The sequence below is a fragment of the Lepidochelys olivacea genome (assembly GCF_965140295.1).
Source record: "Lepidochelys olivacea isolate rLepOli2 genome assembly, chromosome: 6".
Taxonomy (NCBI): domain Eukaryota; kingdom Metazoa; phylum Chordata; order Testudines; family Cheloniidae; genus Lepidochelys; species Lepidochelys olivacea.
The window spans coordinates 120,128,035-120,155,997 of record NC_140416.1 but is presented as its reverse complement, the minus strand read 5'-3'; the positions used below and the strand labels follow the sequence as shown (position 1 = coordinate 120,155,997).

At 43.6% G+C, this 27,963-nt stretch overlaps 1 protein-coding gene across 1 annotated transcript; it reads right to left on the bottom strand.

Annotated features, from left to right (window-relative positions):
- Positions 1 to 16: 16 nt before the first annotated feature.
- Positions 17 to 24,309, bottom strand: ATG14 (autophagy related 14; the record flags this gene model as incomplete). Its single annotated transcript, XM_084631533.1, has 10 exons — positions 17 to 3,242; positions 4,445 to 4,530; positions 4,635 to 4,721; positions 5,749 to 5,870; positions 6,355 to 6,584; positions 8,592 to 8,829; positions 14,044 to 14,125; positions 14,534 to 14,576; positions 14,719 to 14,781; positions 24,050 to 24,309. 10 exons carry the CDS (start codon positions 24,307 to 24,309, stop codon positions 2,936 to 2,938), a joined length of 1,518 nt encoding a protein of 505 aa, XP_084487659.1. The 3' UTR covers positions 17 to 2,935.
- Between the last annotated feature and the right edge of the window lie 3,654 nt (positions 24,310 to 27,963).

Here is a 27,963-nt window from a genome sequence, read left to right as displayed (position 1 = left end):
ATACACCTTTGGAAAATTACCATTAAAGATTTATTGCAGTAATATAATAAAATTTAGATAAAACATTTGTGTTTCGTTACACCAGTTTGGAAGCTGCAGAGGAAGGCACAGCTTTTCAAAAATGACTAGTGATTTTTAGATGCCCAGTTTGAGACACCTGAAAGGGGCCTGTTTTTCAGCTGATGGGTTCTCAGCCCTGTCCCTGAAAATCTTGGGTTGGGCACTTAAGATCACTAGTTGCTTTCAAAAATCATGGCCTAAGTGGAAATTCCTGCATTCATGGTACCATAAATCATTTAATAAATTCTCCATTGGCTGCCTTCAAATAGAATATGCATAATTGAAGGGGGTTTTCCCCCTCACAACCCCTGGGAAAAACAAACAAAATCTATAAACTAATCCAGTCAAGTGCACTCAAGGTTTGGACACAAACCATCCCACTCCCGTCACTACACACGTGCAAACCACTTTTTTTTCTTTTTTTTTTTTTAAGAAAAAAATTCTGTATTCTGTTACAAAAGCATTTCTTGAAAAGATATTATGTCCCATCTCATTGCAACAATCTTTTGGTGCCTCTGCGCACGTTGAGTGAAATGACATGTTTGCAAAGAAATTATTTCAAAATACGGAAAACATGATGTTTATGATGGTCTATGGCTTAAAGATTTTTTGTGAAGTACCTAATTAATTTTAGTGTATAAAACTAAATGATGGTTCTTGCGTTTATATGAAAAAAGTTGTAATAAGTAGCACATAAAACAGGGGTAGAAATGTGTACGTAAAAGGATATTTACATGGTAGGGTCCAGTGCAAAATAAATGGAGAACCGAGTAATATCAGAGGTGACACGAAGAGCCCAAAATACAGTACTTGTGAGCACGTGCTGGTTGCTCACACACACCAAGGGATCTGATCAGCTGCAACTAGTAAAGTGCCTTTACTTAACACAGTAACGGAATCCTAGCTTCCCCCAGCCTTGGACAGAGTTCCAGTCTTATCCTCAGTAGGAGTCTCTAGGGACCTGGCAGTCTTAATTCAGACTATATTAGACCAGGATTCTTGACGATTCTCCTATTAACTCAACCGTTCCCTTTCCCAGAATGAACCCCAGTCTTGGGATTCAACTAAAGCAGTTGTATGGATAGAGGGAAATCCCATCTAAAAGTTTACGTTCCAACATTACAGATTTAAGGGTCTTTGGTTTAAAAAAAAAAAAAATCCCCCAAAGTCAGAAAATAAGAAAAAATTAAAGGAAACCCCTATCTCCGAAGGCTTCCTTGTCACAGCCTCACTCCTGAGGCCACGTAGAAAAAGCTGCCATACAAAAGAGGGAAAAGGGAGAGAGAAGAGCTTGTGATTGGTGCGCTTCACTAAAAAAAGCCCGTCACTGTGTGTAAATCTGCCTGGACTCGGGGGCAGAGAAGTATTACAAGTTGCCCTTCTTCCAGCACTCCTTGCTGAAGTTATGTGAGCCAGCACTCAGGAAGTCATACGCCTCATTCTTCTAGTTAGAAGAAAAATCACTACAGAGGGAAAGGAAGAGTGAGGTGAGCAAGCCCCAGAGCCAATATCTGACAAGTGCACACGCACCCAGAGATGACGAAGTAATCCCACATAAGCATTAGCTCATTGCAATCTACCACCACCTGTTTGTACAGGAACAGACGTGTCACCATAAGAGAACAATAAGGTAGAATGGCTGAGATCTTCTATTTGAGGGGAGTGGGAGGGGGACATGTGTTTATGCCATTTACCCCATGATGAAGTAAAATCAGCTCAGCTGGATAAAATGTAAATCACGTGTTTCTGAAGCCTCACTGAGAAAAACATTTGTAAGCAAAGTAATACGCATCTGCAAGGCAGGAGGCTGCAGGGGGGCGCTTGCTAATGAAAGCGTCTGCCCGCACCACATCTTCCGGGGTTTTTCAGACAGGCTGACTGCGCCATGAGCATTTCTGCAGTGAAATGGACTTCTCAGTATTTAGTGAGCAAGAAACCCTCCCCCCCACTATAAACACAAAATAAAACAGCTTTTCAAATGCATGTAGTGTGGAGAACACACAACTTCATTAAACTCGCTTGAAGTGAAAACGGAGACCATAGAGATGTAATGGATGGATATTATTGCAGCAATGTCATCCTTCTGTATTGGCGAATGTGGGTCCAGTTAAGAGAACGTCCAGTGTTTCTTTGGTGCGGGGGTGTTAATAGTAAAAACCCAGGGTGCTTTGAACAGGACAACATGAAACTTTTAGGCAACCTGCTCATGAAAACAGCATGAAATGAACCAGTTTTCTACCCCAAGAGCGTAACCCAGAACCCCATTTTTAAAAAAGCAATCAGCGTCGTAAGTCACCATCCATGCTGCTTTCTCTTAAAAATATGGCAACAAAGATGAAAAACCACATTAAAAATGTTCATATCCTGAATGAACAAACAATGATTTCGAAATGTACAGTTGTGCTGTAAGTTTTCTATGCATTATGTGACCCAGAGCTAAACACACACGAACAAAACTCTGTAGGGAGTTTAACCAAATGTGAATCGTGTGTGTTTGCACCACTGTCAAGTCTGAATTATTAGCAGCTTTCTCCCCATCCTTGCCCCTGATCCGAGTATTCCAAACTTCCTCCTCCAGGAAGTAAAAATCTGGACACTACTGCAGGGCCCTTTTTCTTCACTATTCAACAATGCAGACAGAATTCAGAGACAGCAAGTGCCCTTATGGAATAAGTCAGAAGCGTAGGTCTAGCTAATTTACAAAACGTCACCGTCACAGTCATCTTGAGTAAATAAAAAGGTTCTTCCGGTTTACAAAATTAAAGTCTGACCTCTTGCATTCCAGGCACTACTTAACTCAACATGTAAGGGTTACTACAGCATTGGCGGGGGAGGGATTCCTTCCGCAAGGCCTATGATCCTTCCCACGTGCTCATTAACGGTGTCCAGTGTATGCCTTGAACCAGGACGTCACGGAGGCTGCAGCAGAAGAGATCATTCCACCTGCACTGCTGCTGGCGATCGGCGGGGAGGCCTGCGTGCTCTGACTCTGTAACATCTCTACCGGCTGAGAGGGGATGTCGCAAAATCTAGGGCTTGGCAGATTCTCCCAGTCCGTCCCTAGGTCAGTCTCTTCATCGCTGACGTGCTCGTCTCCACTCTCATCCGTTTCACCAGCAGCACCGGGATCCACAAACTCCATGGAGTCTTCGAGATCAGCACTTATTTCAAATGGCCCAGACCTGTGAACACATCGACACAATCCCATCAGCCCCCACAGTGGAAAACAGCAGAGAAACTACACCTTGGGTACATTGGGAAGCAGATGAAGGCCAAGTAAGAGTGTAAATCAGCTATATTACGTGGTTACCATGTCTCTATTAGTTGGCTGAGAGAAATACTCAGTGATGACAGCATATGCTGAGGAAATGGTGAGTGATATTGAAGTTTTGGTCTACAGAGCAACGAAGAGGGAGGAATTTCTAACAGTGCTCTGCTTTGGACTTTGAAATATTAAAAAAGCCGCAGAGAAATTATTCACTGACAGCCATGATGGTGGAAATCTCTGACTGCTACAGAACTGCTGGTTTTTTAATTTTTAAAGCTAGCTCAGTATAAAATTCAATATACTAGGATGTGTCCAATATGAAATTACCCACTGTAGATCTCCACCATGTACAAGATCCAGGACAAACACATAGGTGGAACTCAGGAGCCCGTACTTGTAAATGTATTTGCTCAGTCTGATTGTATTGTTCCGTGATGCCACGCAAGATGCATGGGTTGATTTTCTGCCCCCATCTTGACCTGAGAAGACCAGGAATGGCCCTCTAACTCCTATCTCCTTCCTGGTGTGCACAGGGCATCGAACAGCACAGGTACCCTTAACCCTGGCATTTCCAAATTTTAAGTCTTCACAACCTTAATGTTCTTTTAATGTAGTTTCTTTTAAATATAAATTTCCTGGATTTTTAGAAACCCAAACTGAAAAAAAAAAAAATACAAATTCCATCATCATGTGGAAGCATGTTGACTCCCACATGGCTCATCAGCAAGGTTACACCTCTTGATCTTTTTTTTTTTGATAAGCTAAACAGATTGATCTCTTTATGTCTCTCATTGTAAGGCATTTTCTAAAGCCTTCAGATAATTTTTTCGCTCTTTTCTGCACTCTCTCCAATTCTACAACATCTTTTTTAAAAGATGGACAGAATTCTCTGACATACAGGTCCCCAAATGCTATCCTCCCCCATTTCCACACTGGAACCATCTTGATTGCCACAAAGGAACCCCTCTGGTTTGCTGGGTCAGCACCTTCCACAGCTGCAGTGAAGCAGGATCAGCCCCTCATAGCGATACTAACCATGACGATAAGTTAAACCTTTAGAATTTAAAAATAAATTCTACATTATGGAGACAAGACACAAACGTTCCATCTATTTACCTGCCCAAGTTTTCAGTGTCTGGACTGACCAGGTACATCAGGTTCCTGAGTGTATGTAGTGGATGCAATAAATCTAAATTTACATGCTAGAAAAATGGAGAAAGAGGAAAAATAGTAGTTACTGGAGGATCCTTATAACTTCAGTTATTTTAAAATATGTTCAAAGAATCTAAATATGTATTCACCAGACCTGAGAAAAACAAAGATAAAGGATATTGGCATTCAGCTTCTTCACTGCCCGAGTAAACTTCCGCCTGCTGAGGTTCTCGCTACAGAACTCGCTGTTAAAAAAAGAAACACAAACACACACACACACACACACAGAGAAAAGCTGTTGATACTGTCTTGAGCCAGTAACTTGATCTTTATTTCAGAGCACTCTGTTGGCTTATCACCATATGCTTACAGATAAACACCCCCATGTTAAACATTTGTTTAAATCCATCATAGCACCAGTGTCTAGAGCATTTGTGAGAACACATATCCTCACCTTGCAAGCTCACTAATTTTTACCAGACAACACCCATTTGGGGCCAGATTCTGCCCATCTTATTCCCATGAATAATGCCATTAGCTTCAATAGAAGTAAGTTAGGAGCACAGAAAGGCCATTAGGGCCAGAGAGTTTCTCTTAGCAGTCTAAACTTCTAGCTTTAAATACTGAAAAAGTCTCTGTAGCTTTTGGTTCAGACCTCTGCAGGGTTGACAGAGCCATCCCCAACCTAGGTAGATAAACTGAGCTCCATACAGCCTGGTGGATATGGAGCCCATCTGCTCTGCACAGACGTTAAAGACTCAATGGCACTTCTGAAAAAATTTGGAGTTTGCACAGTGCTTCCCACTGGTTTGGCTCCTCACCCCAGAGATGGCTGCACTGTAGTGGCCCAGTGCGTATTATAGAGCTCCACACTTCAGCCCTTTCTCAACATGACTAGTACTGTGTCACATGACTAAGTTGTCGAACTGGGCCACAGAACTGAAGCTCTGTGGGTTCCTTTAGGATGAGAGGCGCTCTATTAATCCTAGGTCATACTGCGTTCCTAAATTGAGGTCACTGAATGTTTGCAGTGAAAAACAACAAATCTGACCTATGCTGAAAACTCTGGGCTCTCAAAAACATATTAACTGGACTTCAAGCCCCTATTTGCCCTCCCAAAGACAAGTAAGTTGCACAAAAACGTAAAGCCATTACAAACCAGCCAGCCCAGGTAACAGCTTCTTGTAGGTTATGCTCACAGAACAAGAGCGAACTAAAGTCAGCTCAAAATTGGTCTGTCATTCAGCTTCTTAAAAATGTGGAACCACTTGCCTGTTACACAACTTCTTGGGAAGATTTACATCAAGTATATGAGACAAAATGTTAACGAGTTGAGTTGCATAGCACAATGCAGCACTGATGGTATAGGCAGGATTATTATGCTCCATATCTAAAAGATATAAAGAAATCATTCCATTATGGCTTTAATCATATCCAGGTTGATCTGTTAATGAAACAGACCCAAGACAGCATCATTTATCAATATTCAGAACCTTGGGAATCCAATACTCAGTCACAACAAGGCTGGGAGAAGTTAGTAGAAAACAGTAATTCTTGGAATATTTGTTACATTTGCTTTACAGCATGTAAACCATGTTAACAACAACTGACATTTTTTTTCTTCTACTACACTTCTGTATTATATATCTCACTAGCGTCTCCCCACCAGAAGAGAATTACAAAGATTTGATCCCTTGATGAGCAATCCTTCATCTCCTTAGGACTATGGTGAAATGGCTCATTTGCAGCTACAAAGCTGCACAAAACCATCTGGGGAGGTCTCAGTCCTGAAGTGCCTTCTGCTGGCCGCACAACTTACAGTTCTACAGACTGAGCCAGATCACGGAGAAAGTCAATAAAACTTTGCTTCTTACCTGGTCCTTGTGTAGTTTTTTTCTCTTCCACCCAGTTGTAATAAGCTGAATAGTCTCCATTATTAGGAAGACTTATCCAAGGCCCTGCAATGCTGATGCTGGTGTCCCCATTGTGGTCATCACACACCCATCTCCCAGAGAGATACGTAGTTCTCCTGGCTTCTGCAAGCTTGCTCACAGTGCTAGAGGTCATGGCATTGTCACTCTCAGAAGAAACATCTGCAGGGTCTCTGAAAAAAACACATTGTTACCCAGGGTTTTTAGAGCTCTTTAATACAGGCAATGGGTTTGGCAGCCATTTAATCACATATAAAGGACAGCAAAATTCCTGAAACAATAACCTGCAAAAATCTCTGCTCCCAGGATAACTGTTCTTTGCATCTTCTGATCAACAGTCCCAGTTTTTTGTTTATTTAAATCTTCCAGTATATGTTTTATTTGATGGGTCTATAAAGTTTCCTTTTACATAGTTTCAACTTTCCGTATTTTGTTCAACGTATCCACTGTAACAAACGCAGTCAAACTCTTTGGGTGAATATGTGAACTTGAAGCGGCTAGCTTTGCAAAGGCTGTACAGGGGATTCCCCAGCCCAGCCCACGACTCTAGTTCAGCATGTCACTTAAATACATGCCGGACCAACTACATGAGTCCTCTCACTGATTTCAGTGGAACTATTCATGTCCTTTGGGCACATGCTTAAATACCTTGCTGAATTGGGGCCTACATGATGACTTCTTACTAAGGGGCAAAAGGTTCATAACTGGACAAGTACTGAAATATATAATAAGTTGTTTTGGAAAAGAAAGGTTTAGAATGTAATGTTAGAAAACAGTGTTAAAATTAAGTGTACAATCCACTTACTATTTATGTCCCTGTGACGCATGGCTAGAAAGGGTTAAACATCCTGCAAAATAAATAACCCTCAAAAGACATGTGGGGAGATAATGTTTGTGTTTTTGTATATTTACATATGTATGAGTAGGATGGACAATGTAATCAACAGTCCCCAGTCTATGCTGTATTCTGATAATTCAGAGGTCAAAAGAACATCCTATCATGTAAATGAATTGTAAACACGGAATATCTCAGTATTCATCTCTCTTTGAAATGTACTGTGAATGGTGGAGGAACGAGCAAATGGTCTTATGTTAATTCGTATAGCTAAGTACCGGTGACGGACCTAATTAACTTTTGTTCCCTGAGGAATTCCAACTTGTCAAAAAAGACTTGAAATTGTATAAAAGATCCTTGGGTCCTGATTCTGTCATCTCAGATCTGCTTAGACTTCATCGGGGGAAGTTTGAGTCGCAAGACTGAGGTCCCAGTTGTGCTGATACGCCCTGAATATGAGATTTGGACATTGGACTATGACCTATGAACTGAATGCTAAAGGAACTTTTTGCAACTACGAAGCTCACCATCTCTGCTATGAATCTGCACCTCAGTGAACTGAACTCATGTCTGTCTGTATATTGATCTTTTAACCAGATTCTCTCTCTTTTGTTTTTTAATAAATTTTAGTTTAGTTAATAGGAATTGGCAGTAGCGTGTATTTGGGTAAGATCTGAAACATTCATTAACCGGGGAGGTGACGTGTCCGATCCTTTGGGATTGGTGGAACCTTTTCTTTTATATGATGAAATAAGATTTACAGAAATTTTCATCAAATTTGACATGGGTACCTGGATGGAGGCCTGAGGCTGGATCACTTTAAGGGAACTGGTTCCAGAGTAACAGCCGTGTTAGTCTGTATTCGCAAAAAGAAAAGGAGTACTTGTGGCACCTTAGAGACTAACCAATTTATTTGAGCATGAGCTTTCGTGAGCTACAGCTCACTTCATCGGATGCATCCGATGAAGTGAGCTGTAGCTCACGAAAGCTCATGCTCAAATAAATTGGTTAGTCTCTAAGGTGCCACAAGTACTCCTTTTCTTTTTAAGGGAACTGTGTTGTCTGGACTTCTGAGTAGCCAGTGAGGTAATGAAGCTGTTTTATGCTGGCTTGGTAAATCTAGGTATCGGAATATTCACTAGCTTTATGGGGATTGTCTACCCCATTTCTCTGCAGTTCACCCTAATTGAGTGACCACAGCTGGCTCCCCCCTAGGACCCCGGTCACAGTCCCCAGTATGCCAGTTTGCTTGATTATGCCACAAGATACAGACAAATACTTAGAAAGCAAATCTATCAACTCGTGTTCAGTTTTCTGTCCTAAAAAAAATTTCTGTATTCCATACCTCATGCCAGTCTTCACTTCCTCAATGGGAAAAATGACAGACGTTAGCTCCAGGATATGTGACCGTCGAAGATTTGCCAAGTGTTCGTGTTGGCTTCTCAAATCGTAATTCTTTTTCTCCACCAGGTCTCCGAGCTTGCGGTTATGTCTCTGGATCTTCTCTTTCTTCTCCTGATGCCTCTGAGCCCTGCGGTAAAGCTTCTGGTTCTCATCTTTAATTCTGAGAAGCCCCTCTGAGCCTATGAGAATAACAGCAGGTGTTATCCTTGGAAAATGAATGATGTAATGTAGCTCACATGGAGGGCGAGTCATAGAGTTTAAGGCCAGAAGGTGCCACCCAATCATCTTGTCTGACTTCCTGTAGATCACAGGCCACCAACACCACCCAGCAACAGTACACTAACCGAAATTACACCAAAATATTATAGCCCTTCCGAGACTGAACTATTATTTGTCACAGGCAAAGAATAGGAGGGACTGAGGTGCACCAGTGTCTGCAGATCCTGCAAGGAATTAAGTGAGATACACCCAGATAATCCCAGCAAGTGACCCATGCTCCATGCTGCAGAGGAAGGAGAAAAATTCCTAAAGTCACTGCCAATCTCAGCTGGGGGGAAAATTCCTTCCTGGGCCTACATATGATGATCAGTTAGACCTTGGGCATGTGAGCAAGAACCAGCCAGCCAAGCACATGAGAATGTGTGTGCTTGGTGTTACCTTAGAGCACTGGTCTACACCATCCAATGTCCCAAAACCCCCAAGAATACACAGGGGCAAGGGGATCCTGTGACGGTGCCCCCCATAAGGCTTTATGGAAATATGCTTATGAATATATATGACATAACTGGAATATGTTCTATGCTACATATGCCATGTAACATATTTATGTAAAGGTTATGATCTACTGAATCTATTAATCCTATTTGTACGCACGTATCATTTTTGTATTCGAAGTTATGAATATTGGCCGTGTACTGCCTTGATTTCTAAATAACCTTAGTAGAGCATTTGGTCAGTTCCTGGAGAAAGGAATTCACAAAGTTAAGTGCCCAATCAAGAAGCACTTAAGGAACAATGTATCTTGAAATACTCCATTCCACATAAGAAGTCTTTCTGGAGACATTCAAGATACCATGTGGGCAATGGCTTCTGCCTGTAAAAACCGTGAGTCATGCATGGACATATGACTTGCCCAGGTGACTCCAGAACTCCATCCTGGAGCTGGACTTTGCATAGGAGAGCAGAGGGGGTCTCCACCCACAAGACAAAGTTTATTTAAGCACGGGGGGGGGGGGGGGGACCCCTCCATTTTGTCTTCAGCTGGCTAAGGAGATAGCCTCTCCACCCCCAAGGATACCTGAAAGAAACTGGAACAAAGGACAGTAACTACAGGGGGTGTGAGTGCTTGCTGGACCCAGACTAGAAGGAGATCAGTCTGTAAAAGAGAGCTTACTGGAACTGGTGAGGTTTTTATCTGTATTCAGTTTGATTAGACATAGACTTGCATGTTTTATTTTATTTTGCTTGGTAATTCACTTTGCTTTGTCGGTTACTACTTGGAACCACTTAAATCCTACTTTCTGTATTTAATAAAATCACTTTTTACTTATTAATTAACCCAGAGTATGTATTAATACCTGGGGGGGACGGGGGGACAGGGACACAAACAGCTGTGCATCTCTCTCTATCAGTGTTATAGAGGGCGAACAATTTATGAGTGTACCCTGTATAAGGTTCATACAGGGTAAAACGGATTTATTCAGGGTTTGGATCCCATTGGGAGTTGGGCACCTGAGTGTCAAGGACAGGAACACTTCTGTAAGCTGCTTTCAGTTAAGCCTAGAGTTGTTTGGGGACGTGGTTCAGACCTGGGTCTGGGTTTGCAGCAGGCTAGCGGGTCTGGCTCAAACCAGGCAGGGCACCGAAGTCTTAAGCTGCCAGGGCAGGAACTCAGGGGCAGACGTAGACTTGGCACATCAGGTGGCAGTTCCCAGGGGGTTTCTGTGATCCAACCCGTCATCCCTTCCTGATATTTATAGAAAACCAGATACTGACAGCTTATTTTTCAAATTCTTTAACAGTTCCCCCCTGCTAAGTGGTACAACCTGTCAGTGGTACAACTTTTCTGAATGTCTATAAACAACAGATTGAAATTGACACTGAGCTTCTTCTATACCTTCTGTCCAAATATTTTCTGGACTTTGAGCAGGAATGTCATGCTCTCCCAATTTAACTAACTAGCTGGTATAAACACTTCTACTTATGTAGATTAAATGTAGAAATTAGCATGACGCAGTCTCTATGCAAAAGAATAAATGGACACAAATCTGACATCAGGAATCATAACATTCAAAAACCGGAAGGAGAACACTTCAGCCACTCTGGCCACTCAGTAAAAGATTTAAGGGTGGCAATTTTGCAACAGAAAAGCTTCAAAAATAGACACCAACGAGAAACTGCTGAGCTTGAATTAATATGCAAACTAGATACCATTAACTTGGGTTTGAATAGAGACTGGGAGTGGCTGGGTCATTACACATATTTAATCTATTTCCCTAAGTTAAGTATCCTCACACCTTCTTGTCAACTGTCTATATGGGCCATCTTGATTATCACTACAAAAGTTTTTTTTCTCCTGCTTATAATAGCTCATCTTAACTAATTAGCCTCTCACAGTTTGTATGGTAACTTCCAACTTATCTGTATGTGTGTGTGTGTATATATATCTTACTATATGTTCCATTCTATGCATCCGATGAAGTGGGCTGTAGCTCACGAAAGCTTATGCTCTAATAAATTTGTTAGTCTGTAAGGTGCCACAAGCACTCCTGTTCTTTTTGCAAAATGAGTGTGGATCACATCTTTGTTTAGAGTTTGTGCCATCCATCTTTGCATTGGTACCTATTCTTTGACTTGTCACAGGGCGTATGCTCGCTCAGGGCATGTGGATCCCAACACAACAAGCCTTTTATTACCGCAAAGGATAGCACTGAACAATACCTTATACTGTCAAACAAACTATAACATGCTAGCATCCTCAATTACTATAGCTACCTGTATTCAGCGTGTGAATCAGACACACCAAGCCTCAGAAACTTGGTTTCATGAACACCTGTTAACAAAATAATTCACTGCAGAAAAGAGCTTTCACAAACATATGGTGATGGAGACTTAGTGATGATTATCAAGATCTTTAAAGAAGAGGCTTCTCAGACATGTCTTAAATATTAAAGGCTTTTCCTTTAGCAAGCTAATTTAAACAATAGCCCTCAGATGACAATGAATTTCATTGTCTATGGTCTCATTAGCAACATCATCAACCAGGTTTCATTTTTTAGTAATTTGAATAATTTTGGAGACATTTCTTAGGTTTCTTGGGGAATGCTATCCTGGCGCAAGATAGTTGTTTGGTCAGGACTGAGTCCTGACATTTTATTATCATTTATGTTGCTTGTGAAGCACAGAAGATCCTGGAGTGATAATTCTGTGTGAAAAGGGACAGACTCCCTATGGTGTTTATTACTGAAATTAGCTGCCTCGTATTATTTAAAAAACTCTGTGTGTTAGAAAGATCATCAAGAAAATATCGGAACAGACCATTCGAACGGCTGACCTACAGAAAATCAGAGCACAAAACAAGCAATGAGTCCAATTTGTGGAAACTATGGAATTAATCTTCACTTTCACATCCAGCCTGGAGTGCTTTCAGCTTTACAAAATGGTGAAAAATGGACTTTTGACTGAACTGTGGGAAAACGGACTTTTTGCTCCAGCAGCGCAGAAAATCTGGATTCACCACCAATCAGACAGTTCCCTCCAAACATTCTCATGCCATCAACACAACCTCTAATAACAATTTAGACCCGACCTCTCAAACATACCTTTTAAATAATTAACGAAAACCACACAGATGGAGAAAAAATTCCACTTTTACATACGTGCACTGCATTTTGAGAGCTATTTGCCTGTTACAGGTTCTGCCTTTGTCTTGCACCACTAGAGCCAATAGTGGCATGTGAAAGAGAGAAGGAGGGGGATGTACCATTCCAACGTTGAAACAAGTTCAAAAGTTGTTAAAATTACCAGCAATAATGACTTAAGGGGAGTATCTGACTGAGCTTGATAAGTTTATGGAGCAGATGGTGTGATGAGATTACCCACAATGACACACGGCCTATCCACAACGGCTATTAGCAAATATCTGACACCTCCTGAGCCAGGTTTATACAATCATTAAAAAGTGTCCCCCAGATTATGTCAGACTAGCATGACGTCCCATGTTTACCCTGCCTGACCAATGTAAACACAGTCACACTAGTAACTGTCCCATAGAACACGTGTCAGGTATTTGAGCCTCCCAGGACACTTGCCATCCTGACCTCCGGTCCCCGCAGATATTTTAAAAGCTTAGGGCCTGATTTTCAGAGGGGCTGATCACCCCAGTCTATCACTGTCAACGGGAGAGACAGATGCTCAGCATCTCTGAAAATTAATGTTCATTTCTGAAAACTTGAAGAATTTCATGTTCCAAGGTCAAAACTACTTCAAATTCCTAAAGAGGCTGTGAGGACTCTCTTCCATCTGGGAGGGATTCCAAGATAGGTGCTAGATTTCATTAATAGCCCCCTGAATGAGATCCTCTGGGATCTGCGTGCAAGAATAGGTTTCAAGTTACTAACGTAGGGGTGACTATGCAAATGAGAGTATGTTAGTACAGCAGTGACTATGCGAATACGTTTTTTTAATTCTGAGCACAATCTCTGAGCTAGACATTTAGAGAAGCCTCGAGCAGACTAAAACTGAGCTGAGCACTCAAATGTAAACAGCGTTTCACGCTGTCTCCTGAAACACTGCAAATCTCCCATCTATGTCAAATCATTAAAATGAAAGACACAGAAGGCTAAAGCACAGCTTTTACTCTGGCAAAATCCCCTTTGACTCCAGTGAGAGGCGTGCCACCCAAGTAAGAACTTCAGGATTTGCCTCCAAATCAGGCACCTGATGTGGGCTAACGTTCACTGAGAACTACATGAAATTTAGAGCAGCTCATGAGCTGTTTGATACTCTTTATCAAAGTGGCAATCGTCAGGAGTACCAAGCTCTGGAATCAGTCATTCTTGGAGATACAGCTGAAAGACGGAATAGGTTGCTAAACATTTACTCCATTCAAGCTGTCCCAGAAGGATTTTAACATCTACTCAGCTGAATAATACATATCTACTTTAATTAAAACCCAAACTTAAAAGTGATTAACAAAGATCACTCACTATCTCCACTTCCAATAGACCTTCCTGTATTTATCTCCCAAATAAGATCATACATCAGGTTTAAGAGGGGAGGGTTTGGCAATGCACTTTTTTCTTTTAAGCTAAAACTCAATATTACATGGGTTGATGCTCTCTCTTCAAAGCAATACAGGTATTACAATTGGCAGATACAGAGACACTACTTACTTCTTGTCATTTCATCATTCTCTTTGCAAATGGTTTGTTTCAGCTGCTCAATCCTCATCTTGCAAGACATTATTTTCCATCTCTGAAAAAGAACATGCAGTGATTGCATGACAAAAACGAAATTTAATCCATCAACTCGAAATTAACAACACCGACAGCTATAACTCAGAAGTACTGGGATATTTTTAACAAAGTCAGATCCCAAGAATTTCAAATAGTCTCATCTCTATACAGAAGAACGCCGTAAGCAAACAGAAGCTTCCTACAGTGAAGTCAGGCAAAATCAAAGGGATACTGACTAAATACATAACCAGAAATGATGAATACTGGTAGCTTTGAAAATTCTGTGCCTCCAAAATCAATTTAAGTTTTGCTGGGATCATGTTTTTCAGGCAGACAGTACATCATCTCCAAGTTAAAATGAAACAATAATCTGAAAGATCTAGGAATACAAAGAGTTTGAAAACTATGAAGACTTCAAATAACTCACCAGCTGATCAGTTATCCTTTTCCCTTCCATAGCCTTTAAAACACTACGGGAAAAAGATCATAACTGAAGATTAGCTGACAATCAGGATTACATGTGACAAATACAAGAGGTTAGAGAGAATGTTTTATCTAAAATTGTTGTAATCAACCAATGACAACACTACCAAGAACTAAAGTATAACTTACTGGTTTTGGAATTCACTCTGTTTGGTTTTGAGATGCTTTAACCTCTCTTTCTTGTCTAAAAACCTGCAAGAGAATAGATTATATGTTTATTGATGTTACGAACAAAGTATTTTATACAATGAGATAATGCAAAGTATCTGAAACATTAATAAAAGAGCCCTGAAGTTTAAAAGCATCTAAATCCCCATTGTTTGTCTTAATCTCAGGAAGTCATGGCTCATGTGAAACCTTACAGAATTCGAAGAGTAGGTCTACTCTGCAATCAAGAGATGCAACTGCAGCTTGTGTAGACATACCGGAGCTAGGTTTAATCTGACTAGCCAGGGTACTGCAGCAGCGAAGCTGCAGCAGCATGTGCTTCAGCATGGATTGTACTAGCTCGCCTGGAACTCTGGGTAATTTCTTGCAGGGCTAGCCCACATTATTACCCAGGTTTCCGGACAGGATTTTACAACCCGCTCTGAAGCAAGTGCTTCAGTATGCCAGCTAGCTAGGTTAAAGCTTGCTTGGGTAGGTCTACACGAGCTGCAGTCACACCCAGTGATTGCAGTGTAGACATATCTACATATCCTAGGACACACTGTAATATAACAGAACCCATACACTGCAGAAACATCTGCTAGTTTTCCATCAAGCCCTGTCAGCATTATCCTTAATTACAACTATTCTCAAAGGTTTACAACTCAGCAATAAGTTTTGTTTAAAAACAAAACAAAACAAAAACAAAAAAAGGCATACAAATTTCAAAAACTCTCCAGTCATTTAAGATATAAATGGAACTCAAAAAGTCTTTCTGAAATTCTGAACTTAAAGCGTACCATTTCATACAGCTTTAGTGAATTAGTTAAGCAAGTCTATTCTGATATTAAAAGGCTATATTTGAAAAGCAAATGTTCATACCTTATGCCTACAACAACCGTGAAGACACAGAAGCAACAGTTAACAGGGGAGTAGCAAGAGAAATAACTAGGAGGGTTACTCTCTAGTATTCTGTCCGTGTGCAGATACTGGACTTATTCCCAGGTATCTGCTTTGGCATTGTACCCATCCTGCCCCACATCTCAACTGGGCGCCATACGCTAACATTCCAATCCAAAGATAATTCCATAGAGGATCAAAAGTTTTCATCAGGAAGGTGCAGAACTGCAATTTTTCCACCTTATTCAAAGTCCCACATTCCCCTCCCTCCCCACTCATTTATTTTAGGGAGTCAAACTTTTGCACTGCAAGGACATCCTCTTAATAGATATATGTGGCCCAGGCCCCCGCTCCTTCCCTCCCACTCATGATGGTATTACATTCCTCTGGCAACTTCAGCTAACACATGCAGGGAAAAGTAATATTACTAAACTCTTGGTGTAGTTTATTGTCTTTAAAGCAAGCTTATCACTTGCCTCGGCCTCCTCTCCTTCTCTCACCCCGTCACTTAGCTCCTTTCTCCTCTGGACGCCATGTCCAGCCTCCTCCTGATATACTATACCTGATTGCCTCATTCCTTTCTCCCTTAGATATTCTTCTCCTGCTGGTGGCTGGCACTTTCATTCTTACTGAAGTATCAAGATCTGAGGGAGGTTCCTGTTTCCCCTCCTGCCCCTCCATAGCCCTATCCCCAATCAGAAGACTAAGATGCCACCCTCTCACAGCCAGCTGGCTCAAGAGGCCTTCTTGCTCGTCTTTACACTGAAGAATCTGGACACCTGCAGAGGATTCTTGGAACAAATAGAGGAGCCAGTACCATGCATCCAGCCAGCTTTCTGTGGCCCACAGACCACAGTTTGGGAGCCATGGATTTATAGTAGAAAAGCAGTGGTCTCCTTACCAGCAACTTTTTATTAGTTTGAGAGTTGAAAAAAAAAATCATGGTTACTGTTTCCAGTATTGTAGTCAGGTTTCCAAGCCTGTGACAAACCTCAACTACGCTTCACAGTGCTGCCCTGATCTAAATGTAGGCTAAGCACCCAAAGGATCAAAGACCAAGGGCAAGTTAATCCTTCACAGGTTCGAATGTTCGGATGTCTCTTTGCCTGACGACGTGGATTTGATTTGAGACAATGGAACGGTGTAAGGCTTTCTTTAAAATGCTGAGAGTTGAGAGCTCACGGATATAGTGTAACTGTGGGTTTAGACAGAGTTTATTCAGCATTCCTGCTGACAGACTCACACAGTAAAATGGCACCAGAAATATTTTTAGTCAAACAAATATGTGTTATTCTCTAAGAAAAATACAGGAGTGCTACGGAAGCTAGAGGCAGATCATGAGTTTGAGGAATGTGGTATAACTGGCATTCAACCTGCAAAACTCAGCACATTCATCCTTTCGGAACATTCCCAATCTACTAGAGATCATGAAAAATTACACAAGGGGCATTGGACTAGATTTATGTTTACCCTGGAGAAATATACAGGCTTACTGTAACTCTGACTTTTGGCTATAACCAAATGTAACTTTGCCCAAGGACACACTGCCCAGCAATCATGCACAGAGGGCTTATGGCAATTCTGTATTTTTATAACTAAATTAACAGGTGATGGAAAAAAGGAAAACAGTGCTGGAAATCTGACAAAACTAATTGCAAGCATCATGTGTTTCACTTTCAGGAAAATGAAGACAAATTGTTATGTATTTGGAACTTACTTCAGAGGGGAACTAAAAATAGGAGGGGAATGAACAAAATGTAAGGCAGCAAAAATTGTAGACTACCACACACACTCCATCAGTAGTGTCAAGGAGCTCACACAGATTTATTTAGCAGGTTTCTTCAAAACACAAAGTTCCTAATTTTAATATATATTAAAATATATAACACACACACCATTTTAGTTTAAAAGGAAACAAGTGTAACTTTGAATGAACAGTTATAGATATTCCTATTACATATAACTGAGACGATGTAGAATATATAAAGTTGTACACCAAATCTATAAGCAAATGAAGGTTTCTCTAGCTTCAAGTACCAACAGACACGTCTCTCTAAGTATAAGTTCCTCTGAATTATTTCTCTAGCGTCAGCAATCATTAGAAAGAAACAACTGGAAAAGATCACTGACCTCACACTTGGTAAGGCAACTCACATCTTTTCATGTATTTATACCTGCTCCTGTATTTTCCACTCCACGCATCTGATGAAGTGGGTTCTAGCCCACGAAAGCATAGGCCCAAATAAATTTGTTAGTCTCTAAGGTGCCACAAGGACTCTTTGTTGTTTTTACTTATTAACTGGTAAGTGCTCAACAGCAATGACAAAAGTGGGAATTGATAGAGATAGCTGTCATTGTATCCATTTGTTATACTAAAAACCTACACATTTTATGAATATTGTGTACATCTGATTGTATCCCTCTTCATGTCACTTTTCTTCAGGGCAAGGAAGATATTTTTGTTTGTATTTGTATGGTGCCTAGCACAATAACACTCTGACCCTGATTGGCACCCACAGCTATGACAGGCCCTGATCCTATATGCACACACATATATACTTAACTTTGTGTGTGCAAGTAGTCCCACTGAAATGTGTAAAGTTAAGGATGTGCAGGTTTACAGGATTGGGGCCTAAAGTATTAAATAAATAATTAATATACTTTTTACACTTACTGAATTCCTTAATTATACCACTAACTTCTGAGGTGGACAAAATTTAGTTCTTTACCTTTACCTCAACTCCTGGGAAATGTACTCTCCTCTTGTTGCATGCATCCTGGAGGAAGACTATACCTACCAAGTCCATATTTAATGTGAGAAAAGGAAAAAGCTTTTTTTGTCCCAGTCAAAAATGTAATTGCAAATTTTCATTACATTTCAGTTTTTGTATTTTCGACCAGAGCCTGTAAGTTTCCAGGAAATAGCAAATGAATACCTGCAGCATCACTGTCATAAGAGAATTTTTTTTAAAAAAACAAACAAACATTGCCCTTATTCTTTCCAAGTCAGGTAAAGATAGATTATTTGACAAACTGGCAAACAAGCATTCTAGGCTGGCAAATAGTAATGGTGTCAAATAGTGTAAAATGAAAGGTCTCTTTTGCCAGAAAGCAATGATCATTCAGTTTCCAAAACAACAGTCAGTTGCTTGACTTGTCAACTGATGAAAGGAACAGTATTTTGAATACAAGTCCAGTATGAATATTGACTGCCAGACCAGGATGGAAGAATTGCCCATCTACTTGAGTTTCCTCCTTCTAACCATGGAACAGAGCGCGTGCGTCCGGACCAGGCACTGCTACGCAAGATCTCCGAACAACGGCGCTGGGACACACCGTCACCTGGAGTGGAGCACCCACAGGGACAGCACTTGACAAACACTCATTAATTCCAAACATGCACTGTATGTCACCATAAATAAGGCAGTGAGTTTGTCACGGAGGTCATGGATTCTGAGACTTCCCAGGACCTCCGTGATTTCTGCAGCGGCCGGTGCGGCTGGCCAGGGGGCTGCCTGAGGAGCTTGAGCAGCCCCTGGGCCAGTCGCACTGGCCCCTGCTGGGGCAGTCTCGGGCCACCCCAGCAGGAATTTGGGGGCGTGTGGGAGGGGGCTCAGGGCTAGGGGTTTGGGCGAGGGTGTGAGGGTGGGGGCTCTGATTGGCGCTTACCTTGGGAGGCTCCCCGAAAGCAGTGACATGTCCCTCCCTCTCAGCTCTGGTGCTGCCTCCACCTGCAGGCGTACTTGTATATAGTAGAGGTGATGGACAGGTCACAGGCCGTGAATTTTTGTTTACTGTCTGTGATCTGTCCAGGACTTTTACTAAACATACCCGTGACTAAAACATAGCCTTTACCATAAACCAGGACTTACAGAAAGTGTACTTGCTTAAGACACCCAAGTTAATGCTTGGCTGTGGCGTTTGTCATGTGGAAACAGCATTGCAAAGTTTTCTGATTGACAGGTCTGGTTAACTTCCAGAAAAATTAATCATCCATGCTCAAATGTAAGGATGTTGGCATGGATTTCAAACATGCCAAGATGCCCTATATGAATAATGGAAAGAAGGATGTTGGTGTTTATATTACTGGAGGACTTCCGGACACATCAGTCTTAATTATAATTGCACTTTAGTAATTAACCTAAACAGAGCTTTAGTCTCACACTCAAAATTAGGTATGACAGTTCCTATCAAGGATAAGCATTATCCTCCAGTGTGAGCTACCATTATATGTAATTTTTGCCAGACATATGAACAACTTCAATCCTATTATAGTTTAAACAATTAGTGTATAATATTCTCCAGCACTAAGCAGTCTAAAAATGATATGAAGCTCAGTGCTGGAATATGAAAAGTGACTAATAGCTTATAATGCTAAATACTCTAGAGTACAAGAAAACTAATAATAAAAATTCCAGTCTGGAATGAATAGTGATACATTTATTTTTAACTTCTACCCCTCCAGCCCTTCCCCCCCCCAAAATCCCGCACTGATGTGTTTAATCAGTACAAACAGTGGGACCAATCCTACTCCAGTTGAAAAGAATAAGTGTCACCAACTTCACTAAAAGCAGGTCTGGATCTCGTATGAGGTACACTTCTCCTCTCTCTCTCTCTCTCTCTCTCGTTACATGGGTAATCTTGAAGTTGAATTACCCAGGTCATGCATAGGACTGATAGGAGGATCAAGGCAAGGGCCAGCTGTGTGTCTTGTATGGCAGTGAACAAATTGCTGGCACTAAACTAATCTAGGCACTACTGCCATACAGATAAATTAATAACTAATAATAATAAAGGCTATGGTGACCAGATAGCAAGTGTGAAAGATCAGAACAGGAGGTGGGGGGCAACAGGCGCCTATAGAAAAAAAGCTCCAAGTATTGGGACTGTCATGATAAAATTGGGACATCTGGTCACGCTAAAAAAGGGACACAACTTGAAATCTAGTCAATTAAAAAAAACCAAGTTAAAAGTACTTCCAATGACTGCACTGCTCCGGAGTGTATCTGCCAATTTATGGTGATCACATTTTTAGAAATCCTTCTCTCCTCATCCCATTGCTGTGTGAAAGACTCACACAAACAGCAAAAACTGAAAAGAGGAAACAATGAAAGAAACGATCCACAAAATGCTCTCAATTTCGGAAACTAAAATAAAGACTACTTTTCTAGAAGATTTCAGTTAGTCACCTTACGTGTTACTTGTAACAACAGTAGGTACAACTTTTCAGACAGAAAAGTGATTTTTTGCAGTTGATGGTGTCCTGCTAATCTTACAATAAAAAAGAATGACAAGAAACACAAGAATTATTAAGTTACGTTCATACTATTCAGTCTCCTGCTACAGAGATGAATTCACATTAATTCTAGGTAGTGGATTAAAAAGAAGCTGTTGTATTGTGGCCTATGGCTACACAATACTGGATTGTGAACTCAGTGTTTGTGTAAACAGACTGGATTTATCTAAAGGACAGCTGCCACTCAGAACCTTGTGCACAGCAGTGAAACTCAAGAGTCATGCTGGTGCCTGGTAAAGCTACAAGCAGCCACAGACACAGACACAGAAACTGGGGGTATTCAGAGGGGAAGACAGCCCCCAAAACAGAGGCTGCTAGAGGAGTAGAGGAGTGGAGACCTCTCTACTGATGCAAACAGAAGGCAGCGAGAGAGGAGACAAAACTCCTCCTCACTTCCAGCAGTTGGAAGGACATAGCTCAAATTTATAAGCCTCTTTCTCACCAAAGATGAATAAGGAAGATGGAACTTCCAAGTAAGATCCAGAGAGAGCATTATGACAGAAATCTCAGCACCCATCATATCACATGGGAATGGAAAGGACAGCTGGGCTTTTCATCAAAGCATTGGCTCTGGAACATCCAAAAGGGCGCCCACACCTTTGTTTTTTCATAGCCACTTCCAAAGAGACTGGTATCCGATAAACCTCTCAAGCCGTAGCAATTATGGAAGGACAGCAATCACTCTGTACTAAAGGCTGCAGCTGAGTTTCCTGGTCTTGGTCAAACTCTTGATGCTAGAAAAAGGACAGAAGCCCCCAAATGCCCATTTAAGTTCCAGACTATCAAAATGAGATGATCACAGAAGCTGTGGGTAACCCCTAACACAGCCTTAAGCAAATGTTAGTTTCCATTTATTTTGGGAAGGCTAAAATATAGTCAATTTGTAGTTCTATGACACTAATAAGAGCAGAGATCAGACTAAAGCCCCAGTCCTGCAATATGGTTAACATGGGGCTTCCTGTACCCACACATACCCCACAGAATTCATTATGACTATAATATAGTGGCATATAGGTTCCATTAAGTGGATCAGTTTGCAGACCAGGCCATAAATGGACTTTCTACATTTAAGTTATATTGGAGAAATGGTCACTTTTAGCTACAAGAAAGGTCCAGCATATGATTATGCACTAGTACAAATCTGCGTGAGTCAATATCTACAGAACATTTTTTATACTTAAAAAGTCAGTAAAACATCCTGAGTGAAGTGGCAAGCGGTGACATGAATGTGATTTCAAGATCAGTTGGCTAAGAAGAGATGCTAATTTCCTTGACCAGTCTTAAACCAAATGTACTTGGTATCTTTCAGCCAAAAGTAAAGACCCAAGCATACAAACCTGTTCCTGACCTTCCCAAAATAGTTCAAGAAATCACACACAGCAGCTGCTAATGATGCCTCAGCTAAAGGACTATAAATATGGTAAGAACATATAAGCCAAAAATTGGGACAATTGTGGCCAAAGATGAATGAGGAAGATGGCACTTCAAAGTAAGGTCCAGAGACAGACAGTGCTGTGCAGACTATTTATCGGGAATCTCAGATGGTCATCTTGCAGCAGGTAAGATGCCCCAATAGTTGAAAATATATTATGGAAGTGCATAGTTAAACCAGAACATTGTTTGCAGCCTTAATACTTATTCAAATAACCTTCCCATCCATCCAGCTCTTAGCAGGAAGGAACTATTGGGTCTGAATTTTTTATTAAGTGAACAATATAATATTCGGACAATTTTAAAACATGTAAGGTCAGAACTGTTTCTATGGAAAGGAATAAATATAAGGTTTTCAATCAAAACAAGGTGTCTGATTTTAGGAGTTTACTGTAGAATTTTGAAAATCCATACATATGTGCATTTTAAATAGGCCACTACACTTTTGTTTCCCCCTCTGAATATTTTAAAATATATTTCCATTTGTCTTAGTTATGCAGTGGTATGTCATGTCATTTGTTATCGGATGCATGTGTTGACACACCTTTCACAATCTCCCCAGCGGGCGGAAGAAGGGAACGCAAGACCCCTGACACAGCCCCATCTCCTGGCAATCCCTCCCACTACACCCCCCCCCCCCCCCAATCTCCTGGTTGGGGGAAGGAAGCTCAAGATCCCAGCTGGCGTGGAAGCTGAAGAGCCCCCAGACCCTCCAATCTTTCCAGCTGGGTGAGGAGCAGCTCAATGCCGTCCAACCCTGTCTATTGACCAGGAGGGAGATCAGACCCCCCGCCTGCCCATCTCCCGGGCCCAGAGGGGGGGTTGGGAGCTCAGGACCCCCCCCCGCCTGCTCATCTCCCGGGCCCGGAGGGGGGGGGTGGGAGCTCAGGACCCCCCCCCGCCTCCCCATCTCCCGGGCCCAGAGGGGGGGTTGGGAGCTCAGGACCCCCCCCCATCTCCCGGGCCCGGAGGGGGGGTGGGAGCTCAGGACCCCCCCCCATCTCCCGGGCCCGGAGGGGGGGGTGGGAGCTCAGGACACCCCCCCCCATCTCCTGGGCCCGGAGGGGGGGGTGGGAGCTCAGGACACCCCCCCCCATCTCCTGGGCCCGGAGGGGGGGGTGGGAGCTCAGGACACCCCCCCCCATCTCCTGGGCCCGGAGGGGGGGGTGGGAGCTCAGGACACCCCCCCCCCCATCTCCTGGGCCCGGAGGGGTGGGTGGGAGCTCAGGACACCCCCCCCCCATCTCCTGGGCCCGGAGGGGGGGGTGGGAGCTCAGGACACCCCCCCCCCCATCTCCTGGGCCCGGAGGGGGGGGTGGGAGCTCAGGACACCCCCCCCCCCATCTCCCGGGCCCGGAGGGGGGGGTGGGAGCTCAGGACCCCCCCCCCATCTCCCGGGCCCGGAGGGGGGGGTGGGAGCTCAGGACCCCCCCCCCCCATCTCCCGGGCCCGGAGGGGGGGGTGGGAGCTCAGGACCCCCCCCCCATCTCCCGGGCCCGGAGGGGGGGGTGGGAGCTCAGGACCCCCCCCCCATCTCCCGGGCCCGGAGGGGGGGGTGGGAGCTCAGGACCCCCCCCCCATCTCCCGGGCCCGGAGGGGGGGTGGGAGCTCAGGACCCCTCCCCGTCCATCGCCCCGGCGAGAGCTCAGGACCCCCGGCCCCCCGGCCCCCCGATCCCGCCGCTACCTCTCGGAGTCGCGCCCGTCGAAGAAGACGAAGTCCCCGCCGCGGACGCACTTGGCGCAGGTGAGGCGGCGGCGGGTGGTGTTGCACAGCGGGCACCGCTCCACCGCCACGTAGAGCCCCTCGGCGTCCTCCTCGCCCAGCGCCCCCGCCGCGGCCCCGGGCCCCCGCCAGCCCGGCTGCGGCCAGCAGCCGCTGGGAGACGCCATGACGGGCCCGCCGCGCCGCCGCTCACGTGGGACTTTGTTTTCAACCGCGGGCATGCTGGGAAAAGGGGGCGGGGCCGGAGGCGGGGCGAGGGAGTGAGAGGGGGAGGGAGAGTGAGAGGGGTGAGTAGGGCGAGCAGGCGGGGGGGGTGAGTGGGACAAGCAGTGGGGGTGGGAGACAGGGAGGGGAGAGTAGGGCAAGCAGGCAGCGGGAGTGGGGCAAGCAGTGGGGGAGGGGGGGAGTGGGGCAAGCAGTGGGGGAGTAGGGCAAGCAGTGGGGGAGGGGGAGTGAGAGGGGGAGGGAGGCAGGGAGGGGGGGAGTAGGGCAAGCAGTGGGGGAGGGGGAGTGAGAGGGGGAGGGAGGCAGGGAGGGGGGGAGTAGGGCAAGCAATGGGGGAGGGGGAGTGAGAGGGGGAGGGAGGCAGGGAGGGGGGGAGTAGGGCAAGCAGGCAGGGGGAGAGTGGGGCAGGGAGGGGAGAGTAGGACAAGCAGTGGGGGAGGGGGAGTGAGAGGGGGAGGGAGGGGAGAGTGGGGCAAGCAGGCGGGGGGGTGAGTGGGGCAAGCAGTGGGGGAGGGGGAGTGAGTGAGAGGGGAGAGTAGGGCAAGCAGTCGGGGAGGAGGAGTGAGAGTGGGGCAAGCAGGTGGGGGGAACAGGGAGAAGGAATCAGGCAGGCAGAGGGAACGGAGAGGGGAAGTGGGCAAGCAGTGGGGGAGGGGGAGTGAGAGTGGGGCAAGCAGTGGTGGGGGAGGGGTGAGTGGGGCAAGCAGTGGGGGACAGGAAGTGAGGCAGGCAGGGCGAGGGGTGGGAGCGGCAAGCTTGAGGGAGGAATAAATTGAGGGCAGAGAGCCTGTGGGGCAGGATTGTTGGAGCAGAGGGCCCCATAAGGGAAGGGAGGGGGGATGGAGAAAGGGGGCTGTAGGGCACATGGGTTAGGACTCAGGCTTGGCTGACTAGGGGCAGCTTAGGCAACAACATGCCTAAGCCAAGCCAGATCCCTGCATGGAGACAAAGCCCTGTTGGGTATGGCCACCTCTGGTGATCGCTGCCCCAGCTCCTGCCAGCCTCTGATTACACAGAGAATCTGTTTCCTTCAGAAACAGAACAGGTTAGCCATGCTGGTTGTGGGAGACTTGCTTGAAAACATGAACACCCACAGCTGTGCCAGTGGTAGACAAAGAGAAACTAATTTGTTTTTTTGAAATGTCATGGTTGTTGAATGGTGGGACTCACTGAAAGACAGTGGGGTTGGCAACAGTGGTGTAAGATATCTGTATCCACACCAACTGGAGAATGCCCTCACCTCCTCCATGAAAACAGAAGCCCTGTGTTTACTGTTCTGCAAGTTAGGTAGCCTCCCATCCTTTCCTGTAACAGACTTCTCTTGTTTTATACCCAGGAGTTTAGTATATGACTGTGTAGCTTAAGGCAGTGTAGGGGAGAGTCCTTAAATAAACGTTTATGATTTTCATACTCCATTTTCTTTGAAGTGGAGTAGCAGAGGCACCCTTGCTGCGTTGCACACACTCACCTCCTTATTAAAAATAAGATGACCAGTTACAAAGGTTGGGGGTGGGAAAACTAAGAGGACCACTCTATCTACCCTAGGCCTCTGGAACTGCCCCTTTAATAAAGGTAGAACCCACAGGAGTGCTGCTTACAAGTTGGTCTTTATTTCTTAACCCTACTCACAACATAGCTCAGGCTTACAAAAAGTTATTTCTCTGGCCCCTGACAGATCAATACCACCACATTTACAAGTACAACAGGATCCCCTTTTTATTTGAAAAATATAGTGTAAATAAACCTATCCTTCCTAACTTTCTGATCACACAGCTGCTTGTCAAAAGAGCTCCTTCAAAAATAGCCTTTTTTGGCCCCTAGGATTCCCCACAAGAAGGCCTGCATTTGCTGGAAAATAAGAGACAGAGTGAGTTTGCATAACTTGCACCGGGAACGGCTTTCTGGATAGCCCAAGAAAACACAGCCAATGTCTTTAGTTTTGTTGATATGGCTTCTGTCCCTGCTGTATGTACTTGATGCAGACAGTTTATCATCAAGCGTACCAGCCATTGGATTGAAATCTAACTCGTGCACTTACAACTGGGTTAACTATTAGGCACTTTTGTCCTCTATTCCAGTTAGGATGACCAGATGAGTGTGAAAAATCGGGACCAGAGGTGTGTGTGGGGGTAATTGGTGCCTATACAAGACAAAGCCACAAATATCAGGACTGTCCCTATAAAATTGGGACATCTGGTCATCCCAATTCCAGTTTCCTAGTTTATAGATCTTTTGCAATGATTGCAGGGTTACATGTCTTTAGTGCAAGATACCCATTGGAAATTGGCAAAAGTATTTTCCTCTTAGGTCAAAGCCACTAAAAACTGCTGACCCTAATAGACTATTGCTACACTGCAAAATGTCTTAGTGCTCAGCATGGATCTCTTATATCCAACAGTTCTATTGTTTCAAGCTGTTGGAAATATGTACTACTTTTCTAGTAACACATTTGACCGTACATAGTAAAGTCTTGACGTGGTGTACTTGTACCGATATAATAAAATTGCCAAAATAAGTCAGTCATTAATTATGGACCAGCTCATCTAAAATCCCATGACAAGCAAGCAATCTACTGTTTATGATGCGGTATTCATTTTTTTTTTTAAATAAATGGAACCACCTTTGTCTTGTCCACTAACTGGACTTTCCCCATTTAGTTCAAGCAGATTTGCATTTGCACCAGCATTGGATCAGGAATCCCATTTGGTTTCAGTTGTGGTTCTCCATTCTGTTCTTCAGTTGATTGCAGAATTCACACTAATACTTTATCTTCAGCATCATTCATGCCTGGCCAGAATAGGACACCGTGAGCTCTGTTGTATACACTTCTCAATGCAGAGCATGTCTGGGCACTAGGCTTATTTCTGATCTAGTACTGTATGGTATCATGACAGCATCCAGAACATCCTCATGCTTTTTTCATGCTTTGTGTGTATAAAAAGATCTTCTATGCTTTCCACAGTATGCATCTGATGAAGTGAGCTGTAGCTCACGAAAGCTTATGCTCAAATAAATTGGTTAGTCTCTAAGGTGCCACAAGTCCTCCTTTTCTTTTTGCGAATACAGACTAAAACAGCTGTTACTCTGAAACCTGTCAATTTCATCTCTACATCCCTGTATGTTTTGAGGTACCAGGGCTTCCCCATTCCAAACCAGCCATTCATCTAGAATCACTCTAAAGTTCTTTAACTCAATCTTTCCAGTTAAGTGACTCAGTACTACCCAAACACAAGTGACCTTTCCAAAACAAAGTCTGACAGACTCCTCTTCCTGCAATTTTGTTGCACTATTTATAGGCATTCTTGAAAGCATATTTCCTTGCTCCGGTTACAGGACATAAGTCAGGGCCACAAAAAGTTTTACCATTTCACATGACACTGCACGACTCCCTGCCCATAGCTACGGTCATAGCCAGCATGCAAATAGTGATCCATAGTAATAATCTCAGTCAAAATCCATGCACATTTCCTCCTCCACAAAACATTAAGACTAAGAACTAAACCAAAAAGAGAAAATATAATCCGCTCTGAATTAAAGAAAGACCATCCCCAAGACAGAGCTTAAATAAAGTTCAGTGTACAAGGCATTTGGAGGGGAAAAATAAAGCAGTTGAATTGCTACAAATCCCTAACAGAACCTGGACACTAGTA